General features: G+C 49.6%; 1 protein-coding gene across 6 annotated transcripts in view; it reads left to right on the top strand.

The window, feature by feature from the left end:
• Positions 1–27,500, top strand: part of slc24a2 (solute carrier family 24 member 2) — a 51,633-nt gene that overhangs the window by 11,674 nt on the left and 12,459 nt on the right. The window contains exons 3-7 of one of the 6 annotated variants that reach the window (XM_030338798.1): positions 12,266–12,319; positions 13,975–14,083; positions 17,394–17,408; positions 22,882–22,932; positions 26,270–26,368. In XM_030338798.1, coding sequence (XP_030194658.1) covers positions 12,266–12,319; positions 13,975–14,083; positions 17,394–17,408; positions 22,882–22,932; positions 26,270–26,368 — 328 coding nt within the window. The remainder of the gene's footprint in view (positions 1–12,265; positions 12,320–13,974; positions 14,084–17,393; positions 17,409–22,881; positions 22,933–26,269; positions 26,369–27,500) is intronic. The other 5 variants (XM_030338800.1, XM_030338799.1, XM_030338803.1 and 2 more) reach the window with 5 other exon arrangements.

The raw sequence follows: 27,500 nt of genomic DNA, 5'->3' as shown, positions 1-27,500 counted from the left end.
ATGCACACCAATATATACAAAAACAAAAACACACACACACACACACATACACATACATACGCACACATACTCGCAGGTACGTTCACACACATACACAGAGCTCACACACACGCACACACACACATTCACAGAGCTCTCACACACACGCATACACGCAGTGAGAGTGTGAAGGCAAAGTAAGAGCGGTAGGTTCGTATAGCGTCTCTAAAATAGAATCAATGCTGCTTCCATCGCGCCGTGACGACAGCGATGACGATTCCATCTTTCTTCTTCTTCTTCTACTTCTTTTTTATTCTGCAGGGAGGGGGGGGAGGGTAGTGTTAGAGATATAAAAGCAAAAAAATTATGGTGGACCAATCGCATCACAGCACGTTGGCTGTGGACGATTCAAGACACAACTACTTCACTCGAACGTCTTCCTTGTTATCCACCGTGCTCACTTTGTCACGCTGTTCTGCGACGGCATTGTCTCCTTTTTTGTGTCATCTTCTTGGCCCCAAATTAGATTTAATGACATTCAGAATCGTTCCGCGGAGGAGAAGTAGTCATTTGCATCATGAAAGCGTACGCTTTTATTTTGTAAGCGTCCCGTGATTGATAACGGTATTGTTATGGTTTCCTCCTGCGAGTCGTTTGGTCGGCGCTGGCCCACTTGGTTAATGAATGACACTCGAAGGTCACGGGCGGCACACACACACACACTGGCACACACTGGCACGCACGTCACGGGCACACACACACACACACACACTCACACACACACACACACCTCGGGAGGAGGAGGGGGCGGCGGCGGGGAGAAGGAGAGAAACACAGCGAGGCGCTGAGTCGCTGCGTTAAAACAGACAAAGGCCCATCACGCATGCAAAGCGGCCCCTTTGTTAACGCTTTACACATTAATGATGTCGTGCAGAACGCCCGCGCTCGCACTCACAAAAGGCCCGGCCTGGCGCCGGAGCCGGGAGAAGTTTCAAGGTCATCTGTGGCGACGCAGTATCGTCTGACAGGGGGAGGAACGCTGTGACAGCGCGACCGCGGTGAATACGGATGAGGGCTAGACTGTATTCTAATGAGCTGGATACTGTAATCACGTGGCCCGGGGGAGTTTTATTGACGTTTCGTTAGCACGACGCACATAGGAGGTTAAACACAAAATGGCCGTGGGGGGTTTGTGGTTGGCGAGGGCGGAATGGGGCCATAGAGGGATTTTAAAAGTTTAATTGAAATGAAATCACATCGGGTGAAATGACCGCTCAAAGTGGCAATCTCGAAGTGTTCATGAAAAATAAATGTATATTAAAGTTGCAGTATGTGATACTTTAACTAGCTCTTAACTTAAAAATGACATGAACGATCTGTAGTCAATGCCTAGTGATGTTTATTTCAATAATGTTTTAAATAAAATCACATCCTACAACTGATATTTTCTGAAAATAGAATTGCTGGCCAGCCAATACAGCCCATAACACAATGGTGACTGGGCCTATGGCCCACTAATAGAGGCTGTTCCATGTGTAGTATTATGTTGTAAGGTTAATGTAATGTTGTGAATGTAGTAGGGCTTTGACTTTTGGCCAAAAATCATATTCGAAGTTCGTTTGTTTATTAATATTAGTATTCGAATATATTCGAATATTTATTAATAATATTTTGACCATTAAATGCCTTCAGTAATACCTGGGCTGAATCCGAGTACTTAGTACATACTATTTATGTTCAGTGTCTACTACTTGACCGTACTACACTTGTAGTACGGTCTACAGCTATGCGTAGAACGCCTAGAACGGTCTACAGCTATGCGTAGAACGCCTCTGAACTCTTCCGAACACCGCCGTAACTCCACCGGTTGTTTGGAGATGACGTGTCTCCCCTCAGATGCCTGCAAAATTACCTTGATAAGTTACCTGTTTTCCATCTTGTCATCGTTGCTATTAAATTAAAAATGTCTTTTTACTTAATTACTTACTTTACTTTTTTACTCTTTTTAATGTCTCTTTTTTTCGCCGCTTTCTATGACGTCTTTCTAAGCCGCTGTTGGTAGTGTCGGGTCAGCCATCTCTTCTTCGTTCGTTACCACACCCGTAGTCTGGTAACGTAGTGACCTACCGTTGTATACTGTGGCGGTAGTACGCATTCGGAAAGCGTTTTCCGTGCTACACAATGCACACTGAGCATTCGGACGCGCTATATTTGTGGCGTACTACAAAATGCATACTATAAGTATGAGTATTCGGATTCAGCCCTTGATTGGGCTTTGCGAGGTTTGTTTACCGGCGTTGCTATGGTTACCGGTCTTGCGTGTTCCAACTGTTTATTATGTTTCTAATAAATCGCTGTCTAATCAATACTTCATTCACTGCCTCTTCCGTGGTCATTACAATATTATGAATAGACTGCGTGGGTTCTCCGACGTCTCTCCCTCTTGGCCTGCCCATAACAGGTTCGAATATTAAGGGCTGCCTAATATTCGTTCGAATTATTTTTATTTTTTTTGATATTCGAATTATATTCGAATCACGAAGTTCGAAGTCAAAGCCCTAGAATGTAGTGTCAATGGCGCACGGTTGGGCTCTATGAGAACATTACCTCTCTTAGCCAAAGTTATCGCCAAAGAGATTGAAAGGAAAATCGTAGTTGAAAATAGTGCTGCTTTAAAGGTCCCATGACATGCCACCAGGTGTGAGTGTGGTTAGACGTTACAAGCCGTTTTGAAGATCAGTCTCTTATGACATCAAAAGTGGGCATGTCCACCTAGATGTGTGCTGGATAGATCGGTCCACCAGCCTAACCCAGTGGATTGTAGCAAACGTTGATCGTCTATCCTTCCCACATCTAGGTGGAGTTTCAGAACAGCTTGTACGGGCTGATCACAGTCACTCCTGGTGGCATGTCATGGGACCTTTAACCAAGATGGCCATGGTTAGGACAATGGATGCTGTAACAGAAAGCAATAAATGAAATGTCCCATTGTGCTGTGTTGTAGCCACGAGGGACCTCATTGTGTTGTCGTTTGTGGTCTGATGGAGAAGACCTTTGCAAGCCTCGCGTATATTGCGACATACGAGCAATGTGTCATGGAGCACTTTGACTTTTGAGGTATCGTTTACATCATATCATCTAATGCCTTTTGCGTTCACTTAAGAATGTGATACGAGCACCACTTTTTATAGGCTGGGATGGTGATGAGCTGTGTGTGTGTGAGTGAGTGATTCTGTGTAAGCATGTAGGTGTGTGTGTGTGTGTGTGTGTGTGTGTGTGTGTGTGTGTGTGTGTGTGTGTGTGTGTGTGTGTGTGTGTGTGTGTGTGTGTGTGTGTGTGTGTGTGTGTGTGTGTGGGTGTTTGTGTATGTGTAGGTGCAAGCATGTGTGTGTACGCCTATGTGTTTGCGCGCAAGCGTTTGTGTGTGTGGGTGTGTATACGCAAATGTTTGTGTGCCTGGTTGTCTGCGCGTGTCTGTTTATGTGTGTTTGTATGTGTGTGTGTGTGTCTGTTTGTGTGTGTGCTTGTGTGTTTGTGTGCGTGTTTGTCTGTTTGTGTGTGTGTGTGTGTGTGTGTGTGTGTGTGTGTGTGTGTGTGTGTGTGTGTGTGTGTGTGTGTGTGTGTGTGTGTGTGTGTGCGTAACTGTAAAACCGTCAGGACTGCCCTGAATAGCTCTGACTCCATACATTAAATATAGCCTTAAACGAACACAATCACCATCACATTGATTTCCCCACCTTCTGCTTCCCTACTGTTACCCTGGGCTCATGCGGCTCTCTGAAAGCGACCAGCATCATGCCTTTACTCCCTCAACTCAAACTCTACCCCGCTCCAAACGCAGTAACACAATGACGCAGCGATGCAAGTGATGTTTTTCAAAGACCGATCAGTCGTCACCATTCTTTTCGTGTCGTTTTTCTTCGTTTGTTTCATAATCCTTACAGTTGACCATAAGATCTGGTTTGTTGAGGCTTGGTCGTTTCCACATCAAAACACAATTACAAAAGTAATGATTCCTTTTTAAGATCATACAGATCATCATCATCATCATCATCATCATCAAGTCCGTCCAGCCTTCGCTGGTTCACGAGGTTAAACACGCAATAGACGGTATTAAAACACATATCATACATGTTTATGTGAGCCATGTTTAAGCGGTTCTAAATCTCTCGCTATCACGGTCTCCCATCCACTCCAAGGCACCTGCGTAGCATCAGGCAACAGAGTTGAAACTTGACACTCGGACGAAGAAACCCAAAGCCTGTGTATTGATCTGCGTCTATTTTGGGAAGCCGTGGTCGAATTAGCTAATGTAGCCGCCACTGTAATGGCCTGGAGGGCACCCTGGATCCTTATCTCCTGGGTGTATGGGAGGAGGACACACAGGCATGCACGCACACACGCACATATACACACGCACACACACACACACAGAGTGCCGTGCGTAAAAGTGTACTACAAAATCGCTTTTTTCCTGATTGGTCGTCAGCCCTTTGCATTGAGGTTGTGTGAGTCCTTTATCGGGTTGGAAATGGGCGTGTCTAAAGGACTTCCCGGCCGACAAACCGGTTAGGCTTTCGTGTGATTTGCTCATCACTTCACAGCCTAATACTGGGAAATTGTGTGCCGGCTTTTTTGGAACGTGAAGTCAGCGCTTTAAGTGACACACGAGTGACACACATGCGTGAGTCACACACATGCAAAAGCGTGGAGTGTTTTCAGACAACTGCAATCCCTAATGATGGCTCAAGCCTTTTTTTTTGCCGCAGCTAAGGCAGAAACAGTGATTGCAATCAGACAGGCAGTCACTAACACGCTAATTAGGGTAACTCCCTCCACTTGCACACACACAGTGCAACACTTCGGTCATGCACACACACACACACACACACACACACACACACACACACACACACACACACACACACATGCACACACACACACACACTTACAAACAAACACTCACTCACTCACTCACTCACTCACTCACTCACTCACACACTCACTCACTCACTCACTCACTCACTCACTCACTCACTCACTCACTCACTCACTCACTCACTCACACACTCACACACTCACACACTCAACACACACAAACACACACTTCAGAACCTTCTAGCACCATGGAGGAATATGGCAGTGTGTGTGTGTGTGTGTGTGTGTGTGTGTGTGTGTGTGTGTGTGTGTGTGTGTGTGTGTGTGTGTGTGTGTGTGTGTGTGTGCGTGGCCTCACTCCAACTCCCTTCTCCCCCATCCCCCATCTCCTCAGCCTCCTCATGCCAAGGTCACCCTGAGAGATGCTCCGTCATCGCCCCAGCCTCTTAAAGGTGTCATTCCCCCACCGCACGCAGGGAGACACGTGCACGTTTCAAAGGAAGACATGCATGTGTATGTATGTGTGTGTCTGTGTGTGTGTGTGAGCGTGTGATGCTGACCTGCCACCATGGCAACTAAACGTTTTGCAGGTCGGCAGGACTAAGCAACACAGCATATGTTTAGAGTATTTATTTATTGACAGTAGATGGAATAGAATAGTAATTAAAATGATTAGATGCATATTATGCAAGGGGGGGGGGGCATCATCAATTCACACACTTAATTATTTTTCTTGCATTTACAAATTTTGAACATTAATAATTAAAAAATAATTATAATATCATTGGCCTTACTTCGAAATAGGTCAAACAATCAGTGAAGATTCGTGCATAAAAAAAATTAAAAACGTCAGCACATTCGCAGGAGACGATCCCACTTCTTAGCCAATCAGGACGCTCCTCTCTGTAAAGGGGCGGAGCTCCACTGGAGCAGAGTTCACAGTTCACAAAGAGGCCCGGCTTCCAAAAATGACGCATCACTTTTCCTCTTCCTCCCCCCCCCCCCCCCCCCCCTAGTCCCGCAGCAGCCTCTGCCTCCTAGCAGCCACTGTCTGATTAGCATTATGGGATGTGCGTGTGTGTGTGAGGGGAGGGGGGTGGGGTTTAGCAAGAGGAAGCAATTTGGTCTTAGTACTGGTGAGCACGCAGTTGCAGCGTTGCCTTGTGGGAAATCAGTGCGGCGACAGCTCCTGTAATTAGTTCTGCTTGTTCGAAAATGAAGGGGTTAGTAATTAGCAGGCGGGCTGCGTCTTAGCTTGTTGTGCATCTTTCTGCCCCCTCTCTCCCCTCTCTCCCCTCTCTCGCCCAACTCGCCCAACTCGCCCCACTCGCCCTAAAGATCATGATTATTATCGTCCTCCGCAAAAATAAAACGAGAGAGGGGCGAGCTGGAGAGAGAGAGAGTGGGAGGGAGGGGGAGAGAGAGAGAGAGGGGAAGAGAGAGAGGGGAAGAGAGAGAGAGAGAGAGAGAGAGAGAGAGAGAGAGAGAGAGAGAGAGAGAGAGAGAGAGAGAGAGAGAGAGAGAGAGAGAGAGACATAGAGAGAGAGAGGGACGGAGAGGGAGAGAGACATAGAGAGAGAGAGGGACGGAGAGGGAGAGAGAAAGAAAGAGAGTGGGAGGGAGGGGGAGAGAGAGAGAGAGAGAGAGAGAGGGAGAGGGGGAGGGAGAGAGAGAGAGAGGTAGAGAGAGAGAGAGTCAGAGAGAGAGAGAGTCAGAGAGGTAGAGAGGGGGAGAGAGAGAGAGAGAGAGAGAGAGGTAGAGAGAGAGGGAGAGAGAGGGAGAGAGAGAGGGAGAGAGAGAGAGAGAGAGAGAGAGAGAGAGAGAGAGAGAGAGAGAGAGAGAGAGAGAGAGAGAGAGAGGGAGAGAGAGAGGGAGAGAGAGAGAGAGGGAGGGGGAGAAGGGAATCCGCCGTTCAGTCGGTTCCGCTCCAACACGATGCGCGGAGACGGACAAATCTCACCGGGGTTCTTCTGTCACGCTGTCTGACGGCGTGCTGGTGCACGTGCACGTGCACGGCTGCGGAGCCCTGGGAGAGGCCAACGCTCGGCTGGGTCTCAGAGAGACAGGCGGGTCCTGCTGGAGCCGGGGCCGGAGGGGGAGCGCACGCACACACACACACACACACACACACACACACACACACACACACACACACACGCGCGCGCACGCAAACACGCACGCACGCGCACACACACGCACACACACGCACACGTGCACGCACACGCGCACGCACACGCACACACACACATGGTACACCTGTGCCACGCACGCACACGCACACAAACACAAACACACACACACACACACACGCACAGAGATATACACACACAGACATGCTGAACGTGCGCCACACACACACGTATAATCACGCACATAGATATACACACACACACACACATGCTGCACGTGTATCACACAAACATACTTCAAGTGCATCCCACATGCACACACACACCAAAAATCACACACTACTCGTGCGTCACATGCATACACACAGATATTACACACCTACATACACTCGCGTCACACACACACACACACACACACACACACACACACACACACACACACACACACTGAGCAGGCCCACGTGTGGCATGCATACTTAAGGGTGTGTGGGTGTTGGTTGATGCTCACGTTTACAAATTCACCTTGAAGCCGCACGTGAAGGTCACACGAGGCGTGATAGCTGCTCGCGCTAATCCAGTGCCGTGCACGCCACCGTGCACGCGACCGTGCACGACCTCCGTGTGAGTGGGGAGTGATGCATACATTTACTCTGTGAATGAGGGTGATACAGCGGCTAAACCTCATCGCACTACGGTGGTTGTGTGTACTCATTGTGTTACCCAGGTGGTTGTGTACTCAGTGTTACCCAGGTGGTTGTGTACTCATTGTGTTACCCAGGTGGTTGTGTACTCTTTGTGTTACCCAGGTGGTTGTGTACTCATTGTGTTACCCAGGTGGTTGTGTGTACTCATTGTGTTACCCAGGTGGTTGTGTACTCATTGTGTTACCCAGGTGGGTGTGTACTCATTGTGTTACCCAGGTGGTTGTGTACTCATTGTGTTACCCAGGTGGTTGTGTACTCTTTGTGTTACCCAGGTGGTTGTGTACTCATTGTGTTACCCAGGTGGTTGTGTACTCATTGTGTGTACTCATTGTGTTACCCAGATGGTTGTGTACTCAGTGTTACCCAGGTGGTTGTGTACTCAGTGTTACCCAGGTGGTTGTGGACTCATTGTGTGTACTCATTGTGTTACCCAGGTGGTTGTGTACAGATGAAGGCTGTGTGGTTAGAGAGGACTGCTGAGGTGGGTTCTAGTACGGCCGGGTATCTCCGCTCCATTTCTTTAGTACCAGCAGAACCGAGTACAGAGCAGAACCCAGGCTATTCCTGCCTTCGATTCCCATTTTTTCGGAACGCACGTTTGGGAAAATAAACACTATTTCTATTTGCAGGGTTTTGCTTTCAGCCAATCACTCGGTACTAGGTCAACCCATTCCCTGCGTACAACAAAGATAGCTAGGATAAGACGCTACACGATGCTAAGTTCTATTTTTAAGCGCTAGGACGTACAACATACAATTAGTGTGTACATTAAGTGCAAGGACGGACAACATACGATCAGTGTGTAAGAGGGATGAGGGAGGGGGGGGTAAGGAGGGAGGCTATGCAGAGTCGAGGTAAACTTGTGAACAAGTGGGTCCTGAGTCTCTTGCGGAAGCTGGTGAGCGACTCTACGGTCGAGGCCTCCTCAACGCCAGCAAGGAGACGATATTCCCAGTGATCCCGTGAGCCTTCCAGCCATGAAGAGCATGCCTTTCCCCGGAGAAGGCCGGCCTGATATCACTAACGGTCTGGGGCTGACGGGCCTGTGACGCGTGGCTGGGGTCAGGGTTTTTGGTTGTGATGTTTAAAATGACACGACCCAGATTGTAGTACATTGTTATTTAATACATAGTTTTGTCATTTGAACCCTTTTGATGGGGAGGAGTGGGCCTTCTGAATGCTCCCAGTCACATGATGGAGCTCTGGTGTCTACTGTACAGCGCTGTTCAGGAGGTGAAAGTCAGAAATAGTTTTTACGTCACTGAGGGAGGGGGGTGTCGGGGGGGGGGGGGGGGGGGGGGGGGGGGTGTCGGGGGGGGGGGGGGGGGGGGGCAGTGAGTCGTGATAGTACGAATTATTCCGTTTCATTGACGTCTTTATTTCAATTTATTTTTCAAAATAGGAAGACTAATTTACTCTGCAGTCCATTTTGACTGCAGAGTCAAACTGAAACAAAGGTGGACGCCACACTCGACCTCAGTGACCTTAGCTGTGTTCGAAATCGTTCCCTATCACGGACATAGTGCACTAATTCTCAGTGGTTAATTTCATGCACTATATAGAGCACTTAAAATACCCAAAATGTGAGTGTACATACGATGTACCCTACATGTTACTCCCGTATACCACAATGTATGTATTATAACTATGCCAAACCTATGGGCAGCAGTGTAGGGAGAAGGATAAAGCCATGAAAGCCAATCAGAATCCTCAGAATCAACAACAACGAATAACACGAGCGTCTTCCTGTAACAAACAAACTGTAAACGTAGGGCGCTCATACGACGTTAAGCATTTCCTGGCGCATAATGTGACGCTTCAGAACCTAAAACCCCGTTTCTCCCCGTTGACACGGCAACACATAACCGGCGTTTTCAGAAAATCTCCACTTTGGCCGGAGTTTTTAGAAATGATCGTTTCCTGTGATAAAAACAGCGTTTTCGTGTAAATGAGAGGCCAAACCGCGTGGAAATATCTGCGTTTTCCCTTCGTGCAAACGGGGCCTCAGCCCAGATGAGGCTGCCTCAACCAGCCGTCATCCACACACACACACCACGGCATTACGGACAGAGGAGACAGACATGTCCGTGTCCCTGTGGAAGCCTGACCCAATGCGGTTCCGCCGCGATTCGTGTATTTGCTGTCACGCGACGCACACTCACACGTACCCGCACTCAGACAAACCGTTCCAGAGGATAAACCCGCGCATTTCATACCGCGACAGGAAGTCGTGGGCGGGGGGGTACGGGAGCGGGGCGCTGTGTGTGTGTGTGTGTGTGTGTGTGTGTGTGTGTGTGTGTGTGTGTGTGTGTGTGTGTGTGTGTGTGTGTGTGTGTGTGTGTGTGTGTGTGTGTGTGTGTGCTCATCTGATCCATTTCTAAGAACCATCCTAATGCCGCATTATGCAAGAGTGCAGGCACCGTGTGTGTGTGTGTGTGTGTGTGTGTGTGTGTGTGTGTGTGTGTGTAGGGGAGGGGGGGAGAGGGGTGGCGGTGTGTGGGATTAGGATGGAAGCGTAAATCCAGGGAACATGCTAATCTCACGGCATGATTATTAGTCATAATATTTAGCGCTGGTTTAATGACAGGCGCCGTAATCAGTCTACAGCGGGCTGCTCACCTTGTCGTGATCTCCAGAGAGAGAGAGGGGAGAGAGAGAGAGAGAGAGAGAGAGAGAGAGAGAGAGAGAGAGAGAGAGAGAGAGAGAGAGAGAGAGAGAGAGAGAGAGAGAGAGAGAGAGAGAGAGAGAGAGAGAGAGAGAGAGAGAGAGAGAGAGAGGGGGAGAGAGAGAGGGGGGAGAGAGAGAGAGAGAGAGAGAAGGGGAGAGAAGAGAGAGAGAGAGAGGGGAGAGAAACAGAGACAGAGGGAGAGAAGGAGATCGAGACAGAAATAGAGAGGGAGAGAGAGAGAGAGAGAGCAGGTGCATGTAGTTTAGCTAATGACTCCACTCAACCGGGCCAGCAACAGAAACAGAACCCAATACAGGGCAGGAAGTGATGCAGTGGTCACATGACCTTCTGGAATCCTTATACCCATACTGGGAAAGCTTGATGGTGATGAATATCAGGGCAAGCATGTTTTTCGAAACATCGAAACTAGTATGGAGAATCGATAGATTCCAAATGGCCAGTGTTGTAACGTTGTTGATTATTATTTCAACACTTTAAATTATGGAGCGTTCTAGTCACACCAGCATTGGCGCTGGCTACCCTTGGATTCCTAATTATCTCTCACACCCGTATTCGTCTCTTTAGACCCAGACGATATCTCGAAGTGTGATTCTGCTCCGGTGATTGTTAGCTTCTTCGTGTAAACAGGGCCAGTGACTTGAAGGGGGGTTCGGGGGGATAGGGGTCAGCAGTTAGGGGTCAGGGGTCGGCAGTTAGAGGTCAGGGGTCATGGGAGGAGAGGTGGGTCGCTTCAGAGCACCATCTCTATTTCTATTCTGATTCTGGAGTTCTGGTCTATACTAACAGTGTTTTTCCTTCCTTCCAAAAGCGATAACGAAACATACTCCTCACAGAACTGCATTGCTGTACCAATGCTGTCCACAGGGGGCGCTGTCTTTATCCTCTTGCAGTTTGACAAACACACAACATTGTCTGGGGTAGTGCGCGCACACGTGACCCACACACTGGCATTGTTAGAGAACAGGAATCGTTTGATTCAGAGTGAAACGTAGCTGAACACTAGACACTGAGAGCTGTGATTGGCAGCTCGGACAGCCAATCAAGTGATTCTTATTTAATCTTGGGCGCCCTGATTTTAATCCCACAATGCAGGGCAAGCAGTCCGGGTTTTATAAGACAGCCAAAGATAAATAGAGTAAAGTGTCCAGAGGATGTCTGTCTCTGTCCCACTGTCCCACTGTCCCTCATGAAGTCTACTGCTGTCTTCATCTCGTCTGCTCGTTGTTTTCTGGTGTCTGGTTGTATGCTTCACATCTGTGTCCTGTTTCTCTCTCCCTCCCTCCCTCCCCCCTTTTGTCTCTCTCTCACTCTTTCTTTCTTTCTTTCTTTCTTTTGTTCGTTCGTTCGTTCGTTCGTTCGTTCGTTCGTTCGTTCGTTCGTTCGTTCGTTCGTTCGTTCGTTCGTTCGTTCTTTCTTTCTTTCTTTCTTTCTTTCTTTCTTTCTTTCTTTCTTTCTTTCTTTCTTTCTTTCTTTCTTTCTTTCTTTCTTTCTTTCTTTCTTTCTTTCTTTCTTTCTTTCTTTCTTTCTCTGTCTCTATCTCTCTCACCCTCTCTCTCTCTCTCTCTCTCTCTCTCTCTCTCTCTCTCTCTCTCTCTCTCTCTCTCTCTCTCTCTCTTTCTCTCTATCTGTCTCTGTCTCTCTCTCTCTCACTCTCTCTCACCTGTCTATGTCTCTCTCTCTTTCTCTCTCGCTCTTTCTCTTGTTCTCTCTCTCTCTCTCTCTCTCTCTCTCTCTCTCTCTCTCTCTCTCTCTCTCTCTCTCTCTCTCTCTCTCTCTCTCTCACGCTCTCTCTGTCTGTCTATGTCTCTCTCTGTCTGTCTATGTCTCTCTCCCTCCCTCTCTCTCTCTCTCTCTCCCACCTTGTTTTTATCTCTTCTCCCGTGTTGTTGGAGGAGAAGGTGAGCCCCACGGCCCCACCGGACGATGACGGGAAGCTGTCGGTAGGTCCTCGACTCTCTCTCTCTCTCTCTCTCTCTCTCTCTCTCTCTCTCTCTCTCTCTCTCCCTCTCTGATGCTACCTATGTGTGTCTCCGTCTGTATGTCGTCTGCGTTTCTATGTACTACTGAGGTAGTCTGTATCCTCTGTCACACACACAGACACACAAACACATACACACACACACACGCACACATAAAGACACACGCACGCGCGCACACACACACACACACACACACACACACACACACACACACACACACACACACACACACACACACACACACACACACACACACACACACACACACTTTATGTCAGACCACTGCAGAGTTTGCTGCACACTCCTCTGTCACACCCCCCACACACACACACAGACACACACAGACACACACATAAACACACGCGCGCGCACACACACACACACACACACACACACACACACACACACACACACACACACACACACACACACACCCACCATGCTCGTCCCCCCCCCCACTTTATGTCAGACCACTGCAGAGTTTGCCGCACACAGGCTCTAGCATAGTGTATGCGCGCCGCATGCTAACGGCCCTGAAGCATGTCTCGCTAGGCTTCCTCTGCATTCATTCCTTTATCAATAAAGTTGCACGCGCGTTACGACGCTAGGAAATCACAGCGGTTCGGCTGTGCCGTTGTTCACCTACGGCGGCCATCTTGGTTCTGAGCGCTAGTCCGGGTGAGTGAGCTAAGCGAGAGCCAAGATGGCCGCCGGGAGAACGAGTGCCCTGCTGAGGTCAAGTCGTAGCGTTCACGCTTCTTCTTCTGTGCATGGCGGCGGCGGGGGGTTCCGGACTCCTGTCCGACATTCTGCTGAGCTACAACCATCGGGTGGGGGGGGATTCATCGACGTTCACACGCCTCTCTCTCTCTCTCTCTCTCTCTCTCTCTCTCTCTCTCTCTCCCTCCCTCACATTCTCTCTCTCGCCCTCACTCCCTCTCTCTTTCTCTCTCTTTATCTCCCTCTCTCTCTCCCTCTCTCTCTGCTGCATGATCACGCTCACACCCACGCGTACCGGGGTGTGAATTAGCACCAGCGCTGCCTGACGCCTCGGAGTACCTGCCTCCGCATCGCCAGCGAGGGGGGGGGGTCGAGCGGGGAGGGGGGGGGATTGCCGACTGCAGCTGCAGCCCGCAATGGATGCCAACTTCAAGTTTCAAGCCTGGAGTGGAGTGGATGACCTCTGTGGACCACCTTGTCCGGGGGAGGCAGCAGAAGACTTTAATGTGTTCATAGGAAGGAGGAAGAAGGAGTACGAATGTATGAATGTGAAACACAACAGCCTTTTGCTTTTCTCTGGGTTCTACTTCTGTGGTTTGGGTTAATCCATAAGGGTTAAGTATGTAAATGAGAAGGGCACACTCAATTAAAGTGCATGATTTGGCTGGTTGAACCGTTTCACATTGATGCAGTGAAGTAGATTTAGTTTAGTAATGTTTTTATCTTTGAGATGTCAGTCGGGGTTAATGCACGCCTGTCTATTCAAACGGAAAAATCCCAATTAGTTAAAAACATGAAAACATAAGCTTACCGTAGCAGTTTATTTGAGGAAGTGATGACACACGGCTATGGGTAGGGGGCCGTTTGATTGACACCTCCACTTCCTCCTATCACAGGCCAGGCCCCGGCTCCAGAGAGGTGGAAGCTCCGCCTCCCTGCATAACAGCCTGATGAGGAACAGCATCTTCCAGCTGATGATTCACACCCTGGACCCTCTCAGCGAAGGTACGCACAGGTCACACATAAATACACACATACACACACACGCACACACACACACAGGTACAGGTAAACACAAACACACACAAACAACCACGAACAAATCGCGATCGATCAAGCATGCTTTTTTGCACATGCAAGGCTTTTGGACTTCAGTCTGCAGTCTCTCCCAGCGTCCATCAGATCAGACCCAACTGTTTTGTCACGGCACAAGTTGCACTGTGCAGAACATTGAACCAGTACAATGCATCGCGTACAGTCCATTGTCTACGTACAATGAACTGCCCTCAATGCAGTTAGCATCTCAACGGACAAACTGCAACGTCTGCAAAGTGTAAACAGAACTGTGCACGGTAGTGTAAGGTGCCGGCATGGCAGGTAACATGTATGTGCTATAGATAAAAACATAGGTATAGACACAGAGCCGTAAGAGAGCAACAACGCACAGCTGGGTTAAGCATCTCTCTCCGAGCGCCCTGCATGCTAGCGGTTTGCAGTCCTGTCCTGTTTGGTTCTGAGGTTCTGCGTCTCACTGCGTGACGCTGGCCATGTGAGACACCAGATGGATGATGCGGGTGTTAAGTGGGAATGAGTGGAACCCTGGGTTGGAAGCACACTTCGTTCTGGAGGGTCGGGAACAGAAAGTAAAGCGTGATGATAATAAGACGACTGAGTTCGAGGCACGACGACAGAGACTGCAGTCCTTTTGCGAACCTCGTCTTGCACAAACAACGGCAACGTGACACTGCATCGCAGTGCAGTGCCCCCGCACCCGCCCCCACCTCCCGCTCCGAGGAAGGGAGGTCAGAGGAGAGTCGCCAAGGATTGAAACTTAATTCTCCAAACTCAGTCCTCCTCCGAACCCCACCTCCCGCCTCCCACCCCCCGTCCGACAGGAGTTACGGAGATCTCCAGCGTAACATGGAGAAATACATGATCTACACTGTAGCGAGCGCCAGCTCTGCCCTCCCCCTCCCTCCCTGCCTCCCCGCTCTCCTCCCCCACCTTCACCCCTCGGAGCGAAGCGCATAGCAGCGCTGAGACGCCTCAGCCCTTCAAAGACAGCGGTCGAGGCTCTGTTAGCGGGGGTGATGGGAACTGAGAAGGGCTGCGTCAGCGTGGACCCGGGGAAACGGTTGCGTCGGCATACAGTGCAAGGTGACGGCGGAGGGTGAGGTGCGGGAGCACAGTGTCAGGCTACACCCAGAAAAGTAACGTGGGGGAACGAAAAGGAAGGCGAGGAGGAAGAGAGGGGGATGAGAAATGAGCCCGCCACCGCTTGCTCCCCCCGGTGGATCGTTCCGGATTCCTCCAGGGGAACGCGGTACTGTTTGACAGAAAGGGTTTAGGTCCTTTAAGGAACGGCTGTACAGTAGAAGGAAGGGCTTATGTTCTAGATTCGGTGCATGTTAATTCTTTAGGGGGTGAATATTATGTGACAAACTGTCGTATAAATGTGTGCTTAGTCGTTGGCGGTGACGTATTCGTTTCTACGCGCACTATGATGGTTGTAGTGATTTATGTGTGGGCTTTTAACTTTTTGCTCCCTCTTGCCCAATGATTTTTATAATTTGGTCGCTTGTTTCAGCTGACTGGAACTCCGTCCCTCGCCCACGATATAATATATCCTCCTGTTCAGATCAAGTAACGTATCACTGCGTCAATGCTTTTCCTCAACTCTTTTCTCTCGTGAAGTCAGTGGTCTCGCAGAGTAGACTTTCTTTTGTCCATGTTTTCCCCTCCTCTTCTATACTTTAATGTGTTCCTCTCATTTGAGGAGGGTGAGAGTCAGAGGTTAAGAGGTTTAGAGGCTAAATCCTCCACGATGGCAGAACATTCAAGAACAGCCGTCTCTTGACTATTTACAAGAGTCATAAAGTTCTCGTTGGAACATTATATTAATGTTCCAACTCGAAATTAAAGTCTGTCTCAAGTCTTATTATTACAGTTCTCCCAGGCTTAGAGTAAGTAGGATTAAAAAAGTGCTGCAGCAAAGTCTGAAATGAGCGAAAACTTTCCTCTTTCCCAGAACTCTATGATCTTAAGATCTTCAACATGTGAGGAGGAATGGTGTCCACTTACAGGTCATTGTTAGCATTTTGAGTCGTTTTCGTCATTTAACTTTTAATTTGACTAGTAACCAAAGTAAACTATGTTATTATGTTCAACTCAGAGCCGGAAAGTACCGGGCTTGATCCCCAATTCCTGCAGTATTCCTTACACAATATTCCTAACCCCAACCTGCTCCCTACCTACATCATATCTTAGTTCACTGGGTTGCTTCGGATAAAAGCCAGTGCTAAAATAGAAGTGAATTGTATTTATTTTAAAAATGTCCTAATGGTTATCGATCATCAAAAGTATGAAGCAACCAAACATCAATCGATAAATGCCATTTCATTGACTGACTAATAGTTGCTCGGCATGCCTTCTGATTCGCTCGCTTTCTCGATCTTGCGATTGATAAGCCAAGCGATAGCGGGAATCGTGCTGCTGTGAACTCTTTTACAATCGGCTATACATCACTAGCCTGTTAACATGCAACTAATGTAATGCCTATGTCATGCCTAGGTGACATAATTCCACAAATCAAATTTGAATTAGGGTTCTGAACCGACTGTTCGGTGCAATATACTAACATTTCAACTGTGAAAGGTTTGGCAATTGCTAACCCAGATCCCAAAATGCAAACGTCCTTCGTTAATCCCGATAATGACTTCCGATGTCTTTCGCTCGATGCTATTGGTCCCTTGTGTCGTCTCCACAGGTAGTCTCAGAGTTTGGACTCTCTCACTGAAGACGTATTCTTTAGCCGGACTGGTTTCATACTGGGGGGATCCCAATAGCAATATCCCCCAATGTCCCCCCCCCCCCCCCCCCTTTGTTACCCTCCGACCCTGGCTCCTCCCAATCCTTCTTCTTCTAGTTCCGTGTGCGTCCCAGCGTGTGTCTGGGTGTGCGTCTGTGTGTGTGCGCGGGACCGAGGCATGTGCAAACGTATGAATCTTTGCGTGTGCGTTTACATGTTTCTCAGGTGTGTGTGTTTTTTTGTGTGGCAGTATGGCTTCAGCATATGCATTTGCGTGGTTGTGTGCGCGCTTGGGTTTGCTTGCACGTGTGTCTCTGTCTCAATTCCAAAATAAAAGCGAGCGCCGACACCCGACAGAACCACTGCGCTGACCCATGTTGTGTTAGCGTCACCCTGACTCAGGGGCAAAATGGCGTCTGCTGATCCAGTGTCCCCATGGCTCGTTTTTTATCTCTTCTTCTTCTCTCCTTGTCTTCCTTATCCGTCTTTCTTCCTCTGTCCCTTCAGAATTTGCTGACTCTGGTGAGTGTACTTATCACATTTATGTACCCCCCCCCCCCCCCCCCCTCGCCCTCTCCCCCCCCCCCCCCCCCCCCCCCCCTTCGAAAAACGGCTGAAATGTTGTATGCCCTCATCCTCAACCTCAGGTCCCCAGAAGGCCTTAACCCTACCCCCCCTCCCCCCTCCCCTCCCCCCCCCCCCCCCCCCCCCCCCCCCCCAGCGCCGCTTGATGTCAACGTTTCTGTCCCCGCCAGTCGTCTGTCGCTATTCTCTTCTGTGGTGGTGATCGCCGTGGACCCCCCTCCCCCCCCCCCGCCCACCCCGTTACCCCTGTGCCCTCTTCTTCCTCCTCCTCCTCTTCCTCCTTTTCTCCTTCGTCTTCTTCTTCCTCTCTGAACATTTGTGTTTCGTTTAACCTCCTGATCACCCATTGGTCCGCCTCCTCCTTCCTCCTCTTTGGCAAACCTCTTCCCTCTCTCTCTCTCTCTCTCTCTCTCTCTCTCTCTCTCTCTCCCTCTCTCCCTCTCCCTCTCCCTCTCTCTCCCTCTCCTCCCCCCCCCCCCCCCCCCCCCACCCCCCCCCCCCCTCTCTCTCTCCTTTCCGTGACGTTCTCCGTGTGGTCGTGTCTCGTGCCGCCGTGTGTTTCGCTGCGGACCCGCGTGTCGGCGGTCTTTTTCTGGGGTGTCTCATCACGTCTGTGTCTCGGCTCTCGACGGTGTAAGAATCCACACCTGCCTCTGTATCGATATATTCTGTATTTCTAGATGAATATAGACTTGTTTTCCCCCTGGTGTGAGCGCGTACAGGGCCTCAGAGGAAGACTCTGTCCTCTTCATGCAGTGTCCTTCCCTACTGACTCAAAGTCAATACAAGCTTGACATTGCAATTAATGGAAACGGGCTAAAATTAGTTGCCCTCAACAAGCTTTTACAATTAGCTGTCCCATATTGATGTGTGTGTGTGTGTGTGTGTGTGTGTGTGTGTGTGTGTGTGTGTGTGTGTGTGTGTGTGTGTGTGTGTGTGTGTGTGTGTGTGTGTTGCTCCTGGGGAGTCCTTACTCTGATTGTGTTTCGTTATATTATCTTAACTGACCGTCTCGGTTTTGTTTCCTTATAAGTGTCTACGTTCGCGTTTCTCTCCTTACGTTCCTCTGTATGTATTCTGTCTCTGTAGGCGTTTTTCGGTACGTATACGGCTGTATTTGTATATACTGCAAAGAGAAAAAGTTCTTCCTTTCTGTGTCGGTGTGGAGCTGGAGAACGATGCAACATCCAGTATGAAATATTGAGAAGGTCAAGCCGTGCAAAGTGCAGTGCAACTTTGCTCGGAGCCCATTTGGATTGTGGGTATTGCGGTTCTTCAGCTACCACGGGCGTTTTTTTGTCCCTGCAGTATTCAACCGTGCACCATCACTCCCAGGAGCAATGTGGGTTTTTGGGCGATTGCGGTTTAATGTGAGTTGACTCCTACGTTTGATCGCTGACATGAATCTGCTCATCGTGTGGAAAAATAACAGGAAATACAAGGCAAGCATGTAAACCTCTGAGGTCACATGACCGGTGGTTAGGGCGACATGATTCCCCCCTGAAAAACCGTTTTGTGTTGAAGATGTCTTGGTATATCTTGTGTGTGACCTGTAGGTGTCCTGTAAAGCCCATCTGATCGGAGGCTTTTTGATATCTATGCACGGCATCGATGTCATTATCACGTGTCTTTTTTTAGCCATGTCTAAAACCAGCGTAGATGTTGCTGTGTGATCTCACACAGCAAGGATCTGTGTCTCTACGTGTCTGTGTGTGAAAGCATCACATTGGCATGGTGTCCTACTGCCCGGACGTTTACATCTACATTTACATTCAGGGCATTTACACACTTTATCCAAAGCGACTTACAACGAGTGCATTTATCAGAAGAAAGAGAAACAACAACATATCCCTGTCGGTCCAGGGAGAATGTTCATAGGACCGAGGGCCAAACACTAACTATCACTAGGTTAACCCATTCCCTTGTTCAACAGAGCTAGTTAGGATAAAGACTGGACTGGTCCCCCCAGAGACACACTCGTCTTCCCTAGTGCCGACAGGAAGGACGAGGGACAGCCTGGGATAGGCTCCGTCCCCCAGACACGCCCTCCGGGGTTGTCGGTGTGTCGTCATTGCTTCGTAACAACGTAACAACGTAAACTGAACCGCCGCTTCAACCGAGAAACGTGAAAAAACCTTTGACGGCTCTCTGCCTTTTGCTGTGACGCGTCGCGCCCCGGGATCAAAAGGGGGGGCGACGGAGGCTACGATCCCATTGGCCGGCTGACCGCGGCTCATTAAATCACTGTGATACGGCTGGTTATATCATTTGTATCGACCGCACATTATATCCTCTGTAGGCGGACGAGATGAGAGGCGACAAGGTCATTCGGATTAGTAATGAAATAAATGCCTCCCGCCATTTTACCGCGGGCTCGGCTAAGGTAGCGTGCCCGAGCGACGCAGCGTCACCGCGGCCCGTCGGCGAATCACGACGGAGCGAGGAGCCCTGCTCGCCGTGATTCAATCAGGGGAACGTGAATGGACAGCAGCTGTCCTGGCTTCTCTGCCGCGACTCCGGACCCGAGTCCATTCGATGGCGAGCGAGAACGTAGCACGAACGAGCACGCACGCGCAAACGCGCGCGTGCGCACACACGCGCGCACGCTAACAAACGCGTTCAGACGCACGGCCTGGTGTTGTCAACCCTGCTTTGGGAACACGCGGATGCCTTGCCCAAGGACACCGCCCCCTGGAGGAAGGCGAACGATCGAGCTTGCTAAGACCCGGCCAGAGTCAGAAATCACAGATTATATAAAAAAGAAATAAAGATTGGTTTTTGATTCGGGTCCTAGTGAAATGGTTCGGACCAAAATGTCACCACACGTTATGTAAGTCTCTAACACGCCCCCCCGCGCCTCCCCTGGCCGGGGGGGAATCAATGCTAAAAGCCTTTGTGCTCTCACACAGGCTGGGAATATTCCTGCCACCCCTCCACTGCGGAGAGGAAACACACACACACACACACACACACACAGACAGACACACACGCGCACGCACGCACGCACACACACACACACACACACACACACACACACACACACACACACACACACACACACACACACACACACACACACACACACACACACACACACACACACACACACACACACACACACACACACGCACACATGCACCCTCTCTCTCCCGATCTCACTGCCTCTCTCCCTCTCTCTCTTGCTCTCTCTCTCCCTCTCTCTCTCTCTCTCTCTCTCTCTCTCTCTCTCGCTCTCGCTCTCTCTCTCTCTGTAGCTCTCTCTCTCTCTCTCGCTCTCGCTCTCGCTCTCGCTCTCTCTCTCTCTGTAGCTCTCTCTCTCTCTCTCTCTCTCTCTCTCTGTCTCTCTGTCTCTCTGTCTCTCTCTCTCGCTCTCTGTCTCTCACTCCCTCTCGCTGTCACACTCGAACTCACACTCACACACACACGCACACACACGCACACACACACCCTGCAATGGTTTGGAGGTCAGACCGCAAGGACAACAGTGCCCCCATCGTCAACAACCTCGTCAACAACAACAAGCCCCCTGCCAGACTCCCCCCCTCCCTCCCCCCCTCACTCCCATCCCTCCCTCCCACCCCTCCCTGCGTCTAGTGGCAAAGGGCAAGCGAAGGGCACTCTCTCTCTCTCTCTCTCTCTCTCTCTCTCTCTCTCTCTCTCTCTCTCTCTCTCTCTCTCTCTCTCTCTCTCTCTCTCTCTCTCTCCCTCTCTCTCTCTCTCCAATTAGTAGATGAAACTAATTGGCTGCCGCATCGACCCCTCGTTAGAGGCCCCCCGCCCACCCGGTTATTAACCACATGGTCCAGACAAGGGGGGGGGGGGGGTTACTGTAAAAAAAGAAATGGCCGCAGTGTCCCCCGACGTCACCCATTGGTTCTCATCCGACCGTTTGGAGAGTGGAGGTTTCTCCGGCATGGCGCCACTGATCGATCGCTTGGCACCAGAAACGGTCCTTATTCCGAACGTTGGGGACAGGGTTTTAATGGCTGCCTCACATTAGTTTCTGGCCAAAACTCATTCATATTAAATCAGTAATAAAGGTTTATTGTAATGATAATGCCAAACGGGACCAATAAAATATATAAGATGCAGAGGAACTAGCCACTCCCTCCCTTAGCCTACCCGAAGTTGGGTACAATTATTAGCATTGTCCTTTAAGCTGTTCTAGTCTCTACTGTGAGCCCCCTAGAGGCCGTCAGAGGAACTACACGTTCGTCTCACTTGCCTTTAGTACACAGGATTCAGAAGTCGTACCAGAGATAGTGTAGAGATGTCCGAGTTGCTGAGGGACGCAAACGGTTGAGTTAGAGAGAGAGAGAGAGAGAGAGAGAGAGAGAGAGAGAGAGAGAGAGAGACACTGATAAAGAGAGAGAGAGAGTCACTGATAAAGAGAGAGAGAGAGTCACGGATAAAGAGAGAGAGAGAGAGAGAGAGAGAGAGAGAGAGAGAGAGAGAGAGAGAGAGAGAGAGAGAGAGAGAGAGAGAGAGAGAGAGAGAGAGAGAGAGAGAGAGAGAGAGAGAGAGAGAGAGAGAGAGCATCTTCAGGGCCCGACTCCTCGACTCCAAACCACCATCAGCGTTTTCAGTCGTTTGTTCTTTCCCTCCCTCTGATCACGAGTTCCAGATGATTCATCATGTGGTGATGTGCAGAGCGGCGAATCACGAAGCGGCCCAACGAGACACTGCCAGGGCCGTCCCAGACAGGAACAAACCCCCGAAATAGAGCTGCTGCTGCCGTGTCTTCTGCAACACCAGAACACGAAAAATAAAGAAACAGAAACAAAAACAAAAAAAGTGCAGACTCCCCCCCCTCCCCCCCCCGCTTTCAAGATGGCCGCTCACAGAGGAGAGGAGAGCCCATTGCTACCTGTTGTCTTTTGTTGCATGTTGTCTCTTCTGGCTTCCCTGTTGTTTGTTTGTTTGTTTGTATGTTGTGGTTTTGTTTTTGGTCCGTCATGCCATACCTCATACATGATACATACATCATACGTCGTACATCGAATCTCTTTCTCTGCGCTGCCTTCTATATACATATAAATAAATGGCTGTTATATGTCGTAAATGCGTCCCGGTCGGTATGTTTGTGTTAAGATGACCCCGTCGGACCTGTGAAGTGTTGGATTCGTTGTACTCTGTTTGCGCTGTTATTTTCTTTGCGCTCATGGGGTGATTACTTGGAGGGGTGCACTGCCTACTTTGTGTTAATGCCTGGCTTATCTGCTGTATCTGTCAGTGTGTGTGTGTACCTGTGTGTGTACCTGTATGCGTACGTGTGTGTGTGGGTGTGTGACAACGTCCCCCGCTAAAAAGAAGCCGGATCTCTCTCTATATTGTGTTGTTCCCTCATGTGGCTCCTTCCTTCTCTGTGTCCTCGGCGTCTTACCCTTTGTCTTTTGCTGTGCTGATGTAGAGCTTGGGACATATGGGAAACTTAAATATTATCACACAATGACCGAGGAAGGTAAGCTCTCAACCTTTTTCCCTTCCTTTTCCTCCGTCAACATGCCCCATCGCCATCCTGCGTGTCTGTTTTTCTGTTGAATCTTCGTCTAAGTTGTGCGTTCTTTCCTTGTCTTCGTTTCTCCACCCCTCCGCCTGCATCGTTTGGTGCCTCGTGTTGTGCGCTCTCTCTCTGCTCTCTATAATTTTTTCCTCCTGCACCCTCCGAGAGTTCACCGCCATGAGTGCAGATCACCGTCTCACCGTGTCCATCTTCAGTTGGGTTGGTTTGCGCGGATGTTTTTTGTCAGTGCTGGATGGTTTCTCTGTTTCGTCTCATTGTTGTTCTGAGCAGGAGGTGACGCCCTTGATTCTGTGTTTGACGGTGTGCAGTGTTTTGGGTAAACTTACCGTTGTGTTTGTGATCGGAATACTAAATCCCCGGATGAGTATGAAGATGCCTTGGTTGGATGACGATGCTAGCTATATAAATAATAATGATGTTAAACTTATTTTATAAATATGTTAGTATTCAGTGAGCTAATGTCAATACGTCCATTTCCCGGATGTATAGGGTTAGGGTTAGGTTAACAAAAACAATTCAAGACGTTCGTCAAAAGTAGGCGATTAAAGACAGAAAACATAAATATGTAGCCTGATCTTCTCCACCAATCCCCTCCCCCACCTTGACACACACTTACCCACCCACCCTGACACACACACACGCTCACACACCCACACACATACACGCATGCTCGTATTGTTCTCCGGGGGGGGGGGGATACAACATACGTTGTCACTAAAAAGACTGACAGACGGACAGACAGTCAGACGGACGGACGGACGGACGGACGGACGGACGGACGGACGGACAGACAGGCGGGCAGACACGTCACAGGGTTTGGCGAACCAGAGTGAGTCATCGAACCAGTGGTTGCATAACAGCCATGCTGGAGACAGGAAGGTGGGAGTGAGGGGGAGGCCGGGGGAGAAGGGGGAGAGGGTGCAGTGGAAGGTGATGATGGCGTACATGAGGGCTAATCTAATTTCTGTAATGTTTTAATTCCTGGAATTTTGCGGGGTCTGGACGCAACCAGAGCTGGGAATACGACCGCAGTGGGAGAATTGGAATTTCCGCTGCCAACAATTAGGATGGGTGTATCAATATCAATCTATCTCTGTTTCTCTCTCTCTCTCTCTCTCTCTCTCTCTCTCTCTCTCTCTCTCTCTCTCTCTCTCTCTCTCTATCTACTACCTATACATCGACTGTCAATCTAAAAATACTTTATTGCATGTTATGGCGTCGCTGCGTTCTATCAATTATGCAGAGCCTCACTTTGATTCCAGTCCAGCATGACATTATTTTTTAAAAGCCCACAGACATCAGATACATAATTCAGGTCGGGCTGAACTGAAGTCAGCGGTGCTGAAGCTCTCCCTTCAGAGGAGGCTCCACCGCGGCCCTGCCGCCACTGCGGCAGGGCCCGGCGTGTCAAGTCTTTTTACCGTACTCCCAGGACTGCGCTCCCTGCAGACCGAGACAGTAAAAGCCCATGCTCTGTTGCGTCAACACACACACACACACACACACGTATAAATATAAATCCTTCCGCATTGTGCGAGGATGCATGTACCGTTTTGACCTCCCTCGACCGCAGCGGGTGAAGGAAGGCGTGCACGCCGTTGTGTTACCGTCCCATGGATCTATCGACGCGCGTGTGTGTCGCGTCGCGTGTGCGTCTGTACGTTGCGTGACTCGCGTCCGTTCTTCCTCCACCCTGTCTCTCTGGCAGCGTGTCTCAGAAGGGCATGGGGCTCTGTGTGGAGGTCAGAGGTCGGGGGGGGGGGGGAGACGGGAGGGGTGAGGGATGACGGACAGAGCAGTGGACGCACCGCGACCTCAGGGACGAGCGAGGAGATGGTTCGACGCCTGGCGGGGACGCGGAGATACGCAGCGTTTTCGTTTTGGAGGTCGTCAACGGAGACCGCCGGAGGACGCGCTGATGTCAACCGTCAGCCGTCGGCCAATCAGCAGCCCTGACTCATTTCAAAATAGAAAAGAAAAAAAAATTGTCCACAGTGTATATAAAATATAAATGTTTCGCAGCAGGCAGGTTAGAGACGCATGAACACAGACTGGGTTCACCCCGTTCAGCTGTACAGCGGTGGTATTTTGGGGTCGGGAAATGGTTCGTATAGTCATCCTACCTTAGAATGCTCTGAGATGACAGAGGTTTGAATCATAAAGGAGGGACTGCAACCTCCATGGTTCTGCTTAAATATCAATACGTGTTCTTTGTACCAAAACAAAAAGTATCAAAAATAGCATTACATTTTATGCTAGGCACTTCAAACCCAAACCAATCCGCTAGCACACCAGTGACTTGTTGACAGATCTGCAGCCTTGTGTTGGTGTAAACCTCCCGATACATGGATTAGCTTTTAGCCCCTTCCCTCCGTCTGGACTGGAAAAAATCCCAGCACTCAAACTCAGACGCATGACGCACGCATTGACACACAAACAAAGGAACGAGTTGCGACGCCTTTTGTGTGAGAAAAGTGTGGTTAGGATTCGCCGCCATAGGTGTCTTGGAAAGTCATTGTTCCACTAGTCGTTGCCAGTCATTAGCATGTGTGGGCCAAATTGCCGTTGCGTTCGCCAATATTTTGAATGTCAAGGGGACGCGGGGCACTTGCATAAGCCACTCATGATGCTCAATTGGCAAGCGGGTCTATTTTAACTTCCCCGGAGCTTTGGCATACGAGGCTCGGACACAAATCATTATTTAAAGTACTGGGTGGTCGTCCAAGGTCGCGCGACGTATGTCTGTGTGTGTACGTGTGTTTTAATAAGGATTTGCACCAGGGTATGTTTAATACAGGACATCTGATTATGATCTGATTAAATATTATATTTGATGAAAGTATGATACTGTTATTTGTCGGAGGATGCCGCCAAACGCTGCACCGGCGGTCGCAGCTTGGCGTGTTGATATCCTATCGATCACATGTCGGACACATGTTAGCGGTACAGCGAAGCGAGGGGCCGCCTCTGACCTCTGTCAGTGTTACGTTTGAGTTTTTTTCTCCCCTTCCTGCCAGCTTGCCAACATCTAGCTGCGGCGAACATCGCAGTATCATCGCTATATGATCCGATATATCAGGTCTCTCACTGTCTGGAGCGCAGTACCTCACGAACGCCGTCGCCCTCTATCGACCGGGGTGTTCAATCTCCCCAGTAGTATCTCACCGCGCCAAATACTTAGCTATAAGTTAGCCGTAGAAAGTGGAGGAATCTCCCCCGTAGCGTTCCGGCCGCGGCAGTCGCCGTGATTTGTGACTGTTTTTTTTTTCTACAGGTAAATTCCGGGAGAAAGCGTCCATCCTGCACAAGATCGCCAAGAAGAAGTGTCAAGTGGAGGACAGCGAGAAGGCCAACGGCGTTGCCAGTCGCTCCGGTGAGTCGAACACGCAAACCCCGCCAGGGAGAGAGGTCGGCTCGGCGACGTTTTAAACTCTTATTAACAATTAACATTAACGAGAGCCATGCTCAGCAGAGTGTTAGGAGTCGCTTGGTAAACCTTGGCTGTTTCTGCAGATTGATTTATTTATCCCCCCACGAACCACGAGCAATCCAGAGCACCCTATGGACACGATTTACCTTCCTGATTGAATGGTTCCCCCCGCAAAGATGCGTTGACCCAAAGTTGATGGTCACCTCATGCCTTATTCATCGGTGTGTTTGAGCGAGTGTGTGTGTGTGTGTGTGCGTGTGTGTGTGTGGGAGGGGGGGGGCGTGATCTCTATGGCTGTTAATGAGCTCCCACAGCCTAAGTTAAACAAGCATGTCATTATCCACAACTGTCAAATTGATTGCAAGTGTCCTTAATCAGTGCTTAATTCAATCGCAGCCAGTGACAAGTGGGATTCATGTGTGTTTCTCACTTCAAAGGGTGACCAGACCAAAGGATAAGCAGCGGTTCAGAGAGAGGGCGAGAGAGAGGGAGAGAGAGAGAGAGAGAGAGAGAGAGAGAGAGAGAGAGAGAGTGAGGAAGAGCGAAAGAAATTGAGAGAGGGAGAGCCAGACAGACAGAGGGAGAGTGAGAGAGAGAGAGAGAGAGAGAGAGAGAGAGAGAGAGAGAGAGAGAGGGAGAGTGAGAGAGTGAGAGTGAGAGAGAGAGAGAGAGAGAGAGAGAGAGAGAGAGAGAGAGAGAGAGAGAAAGAGAGAGAGACCTCGTGAAAGCCGCACAACCATCAAAGCAACGCGTTGATACTCATCGGCAAGACTAAATTATGCTAACAGTTCACTTTAACATATTAACACTTTTATCAACATGCGTGAGCTTTAATGGCCGCCTGCCCTTCTAGGACGCCTGTGTTGTGTGTTTAAGCACTGTCTCATGAGAGGAAGTGCCGTTATACTGAATAGCAGCATGCCTGTGATTAGGTTGTAGGTTATCAGTCTCTCTCTCTCTCTCTCTCTCTCTCTCTCTCTCTCTCTCTATTCAGTATAACAGCATGACTTCGTCTCTGATAGTGCTTTTATACGCCGGTTCTACCGGCGCCATCGATTAGTTAACAGTAGTACAG

This window comes from Gadus morhua, chromosome 17, assembly GCF_902167405.1.
Source record: "Gadus morhua chromosome 17, gadMor3.0, whole genome shotgun sequence".
NCBI lineage: Eukaryota > Metazoa > Chordata > Actinopteri > Gadiformes > Gadidae > Gadus > Gadus morhua.
This window is presented reverse-complemented; position numbering and strand designations above follow the sequence as displayed.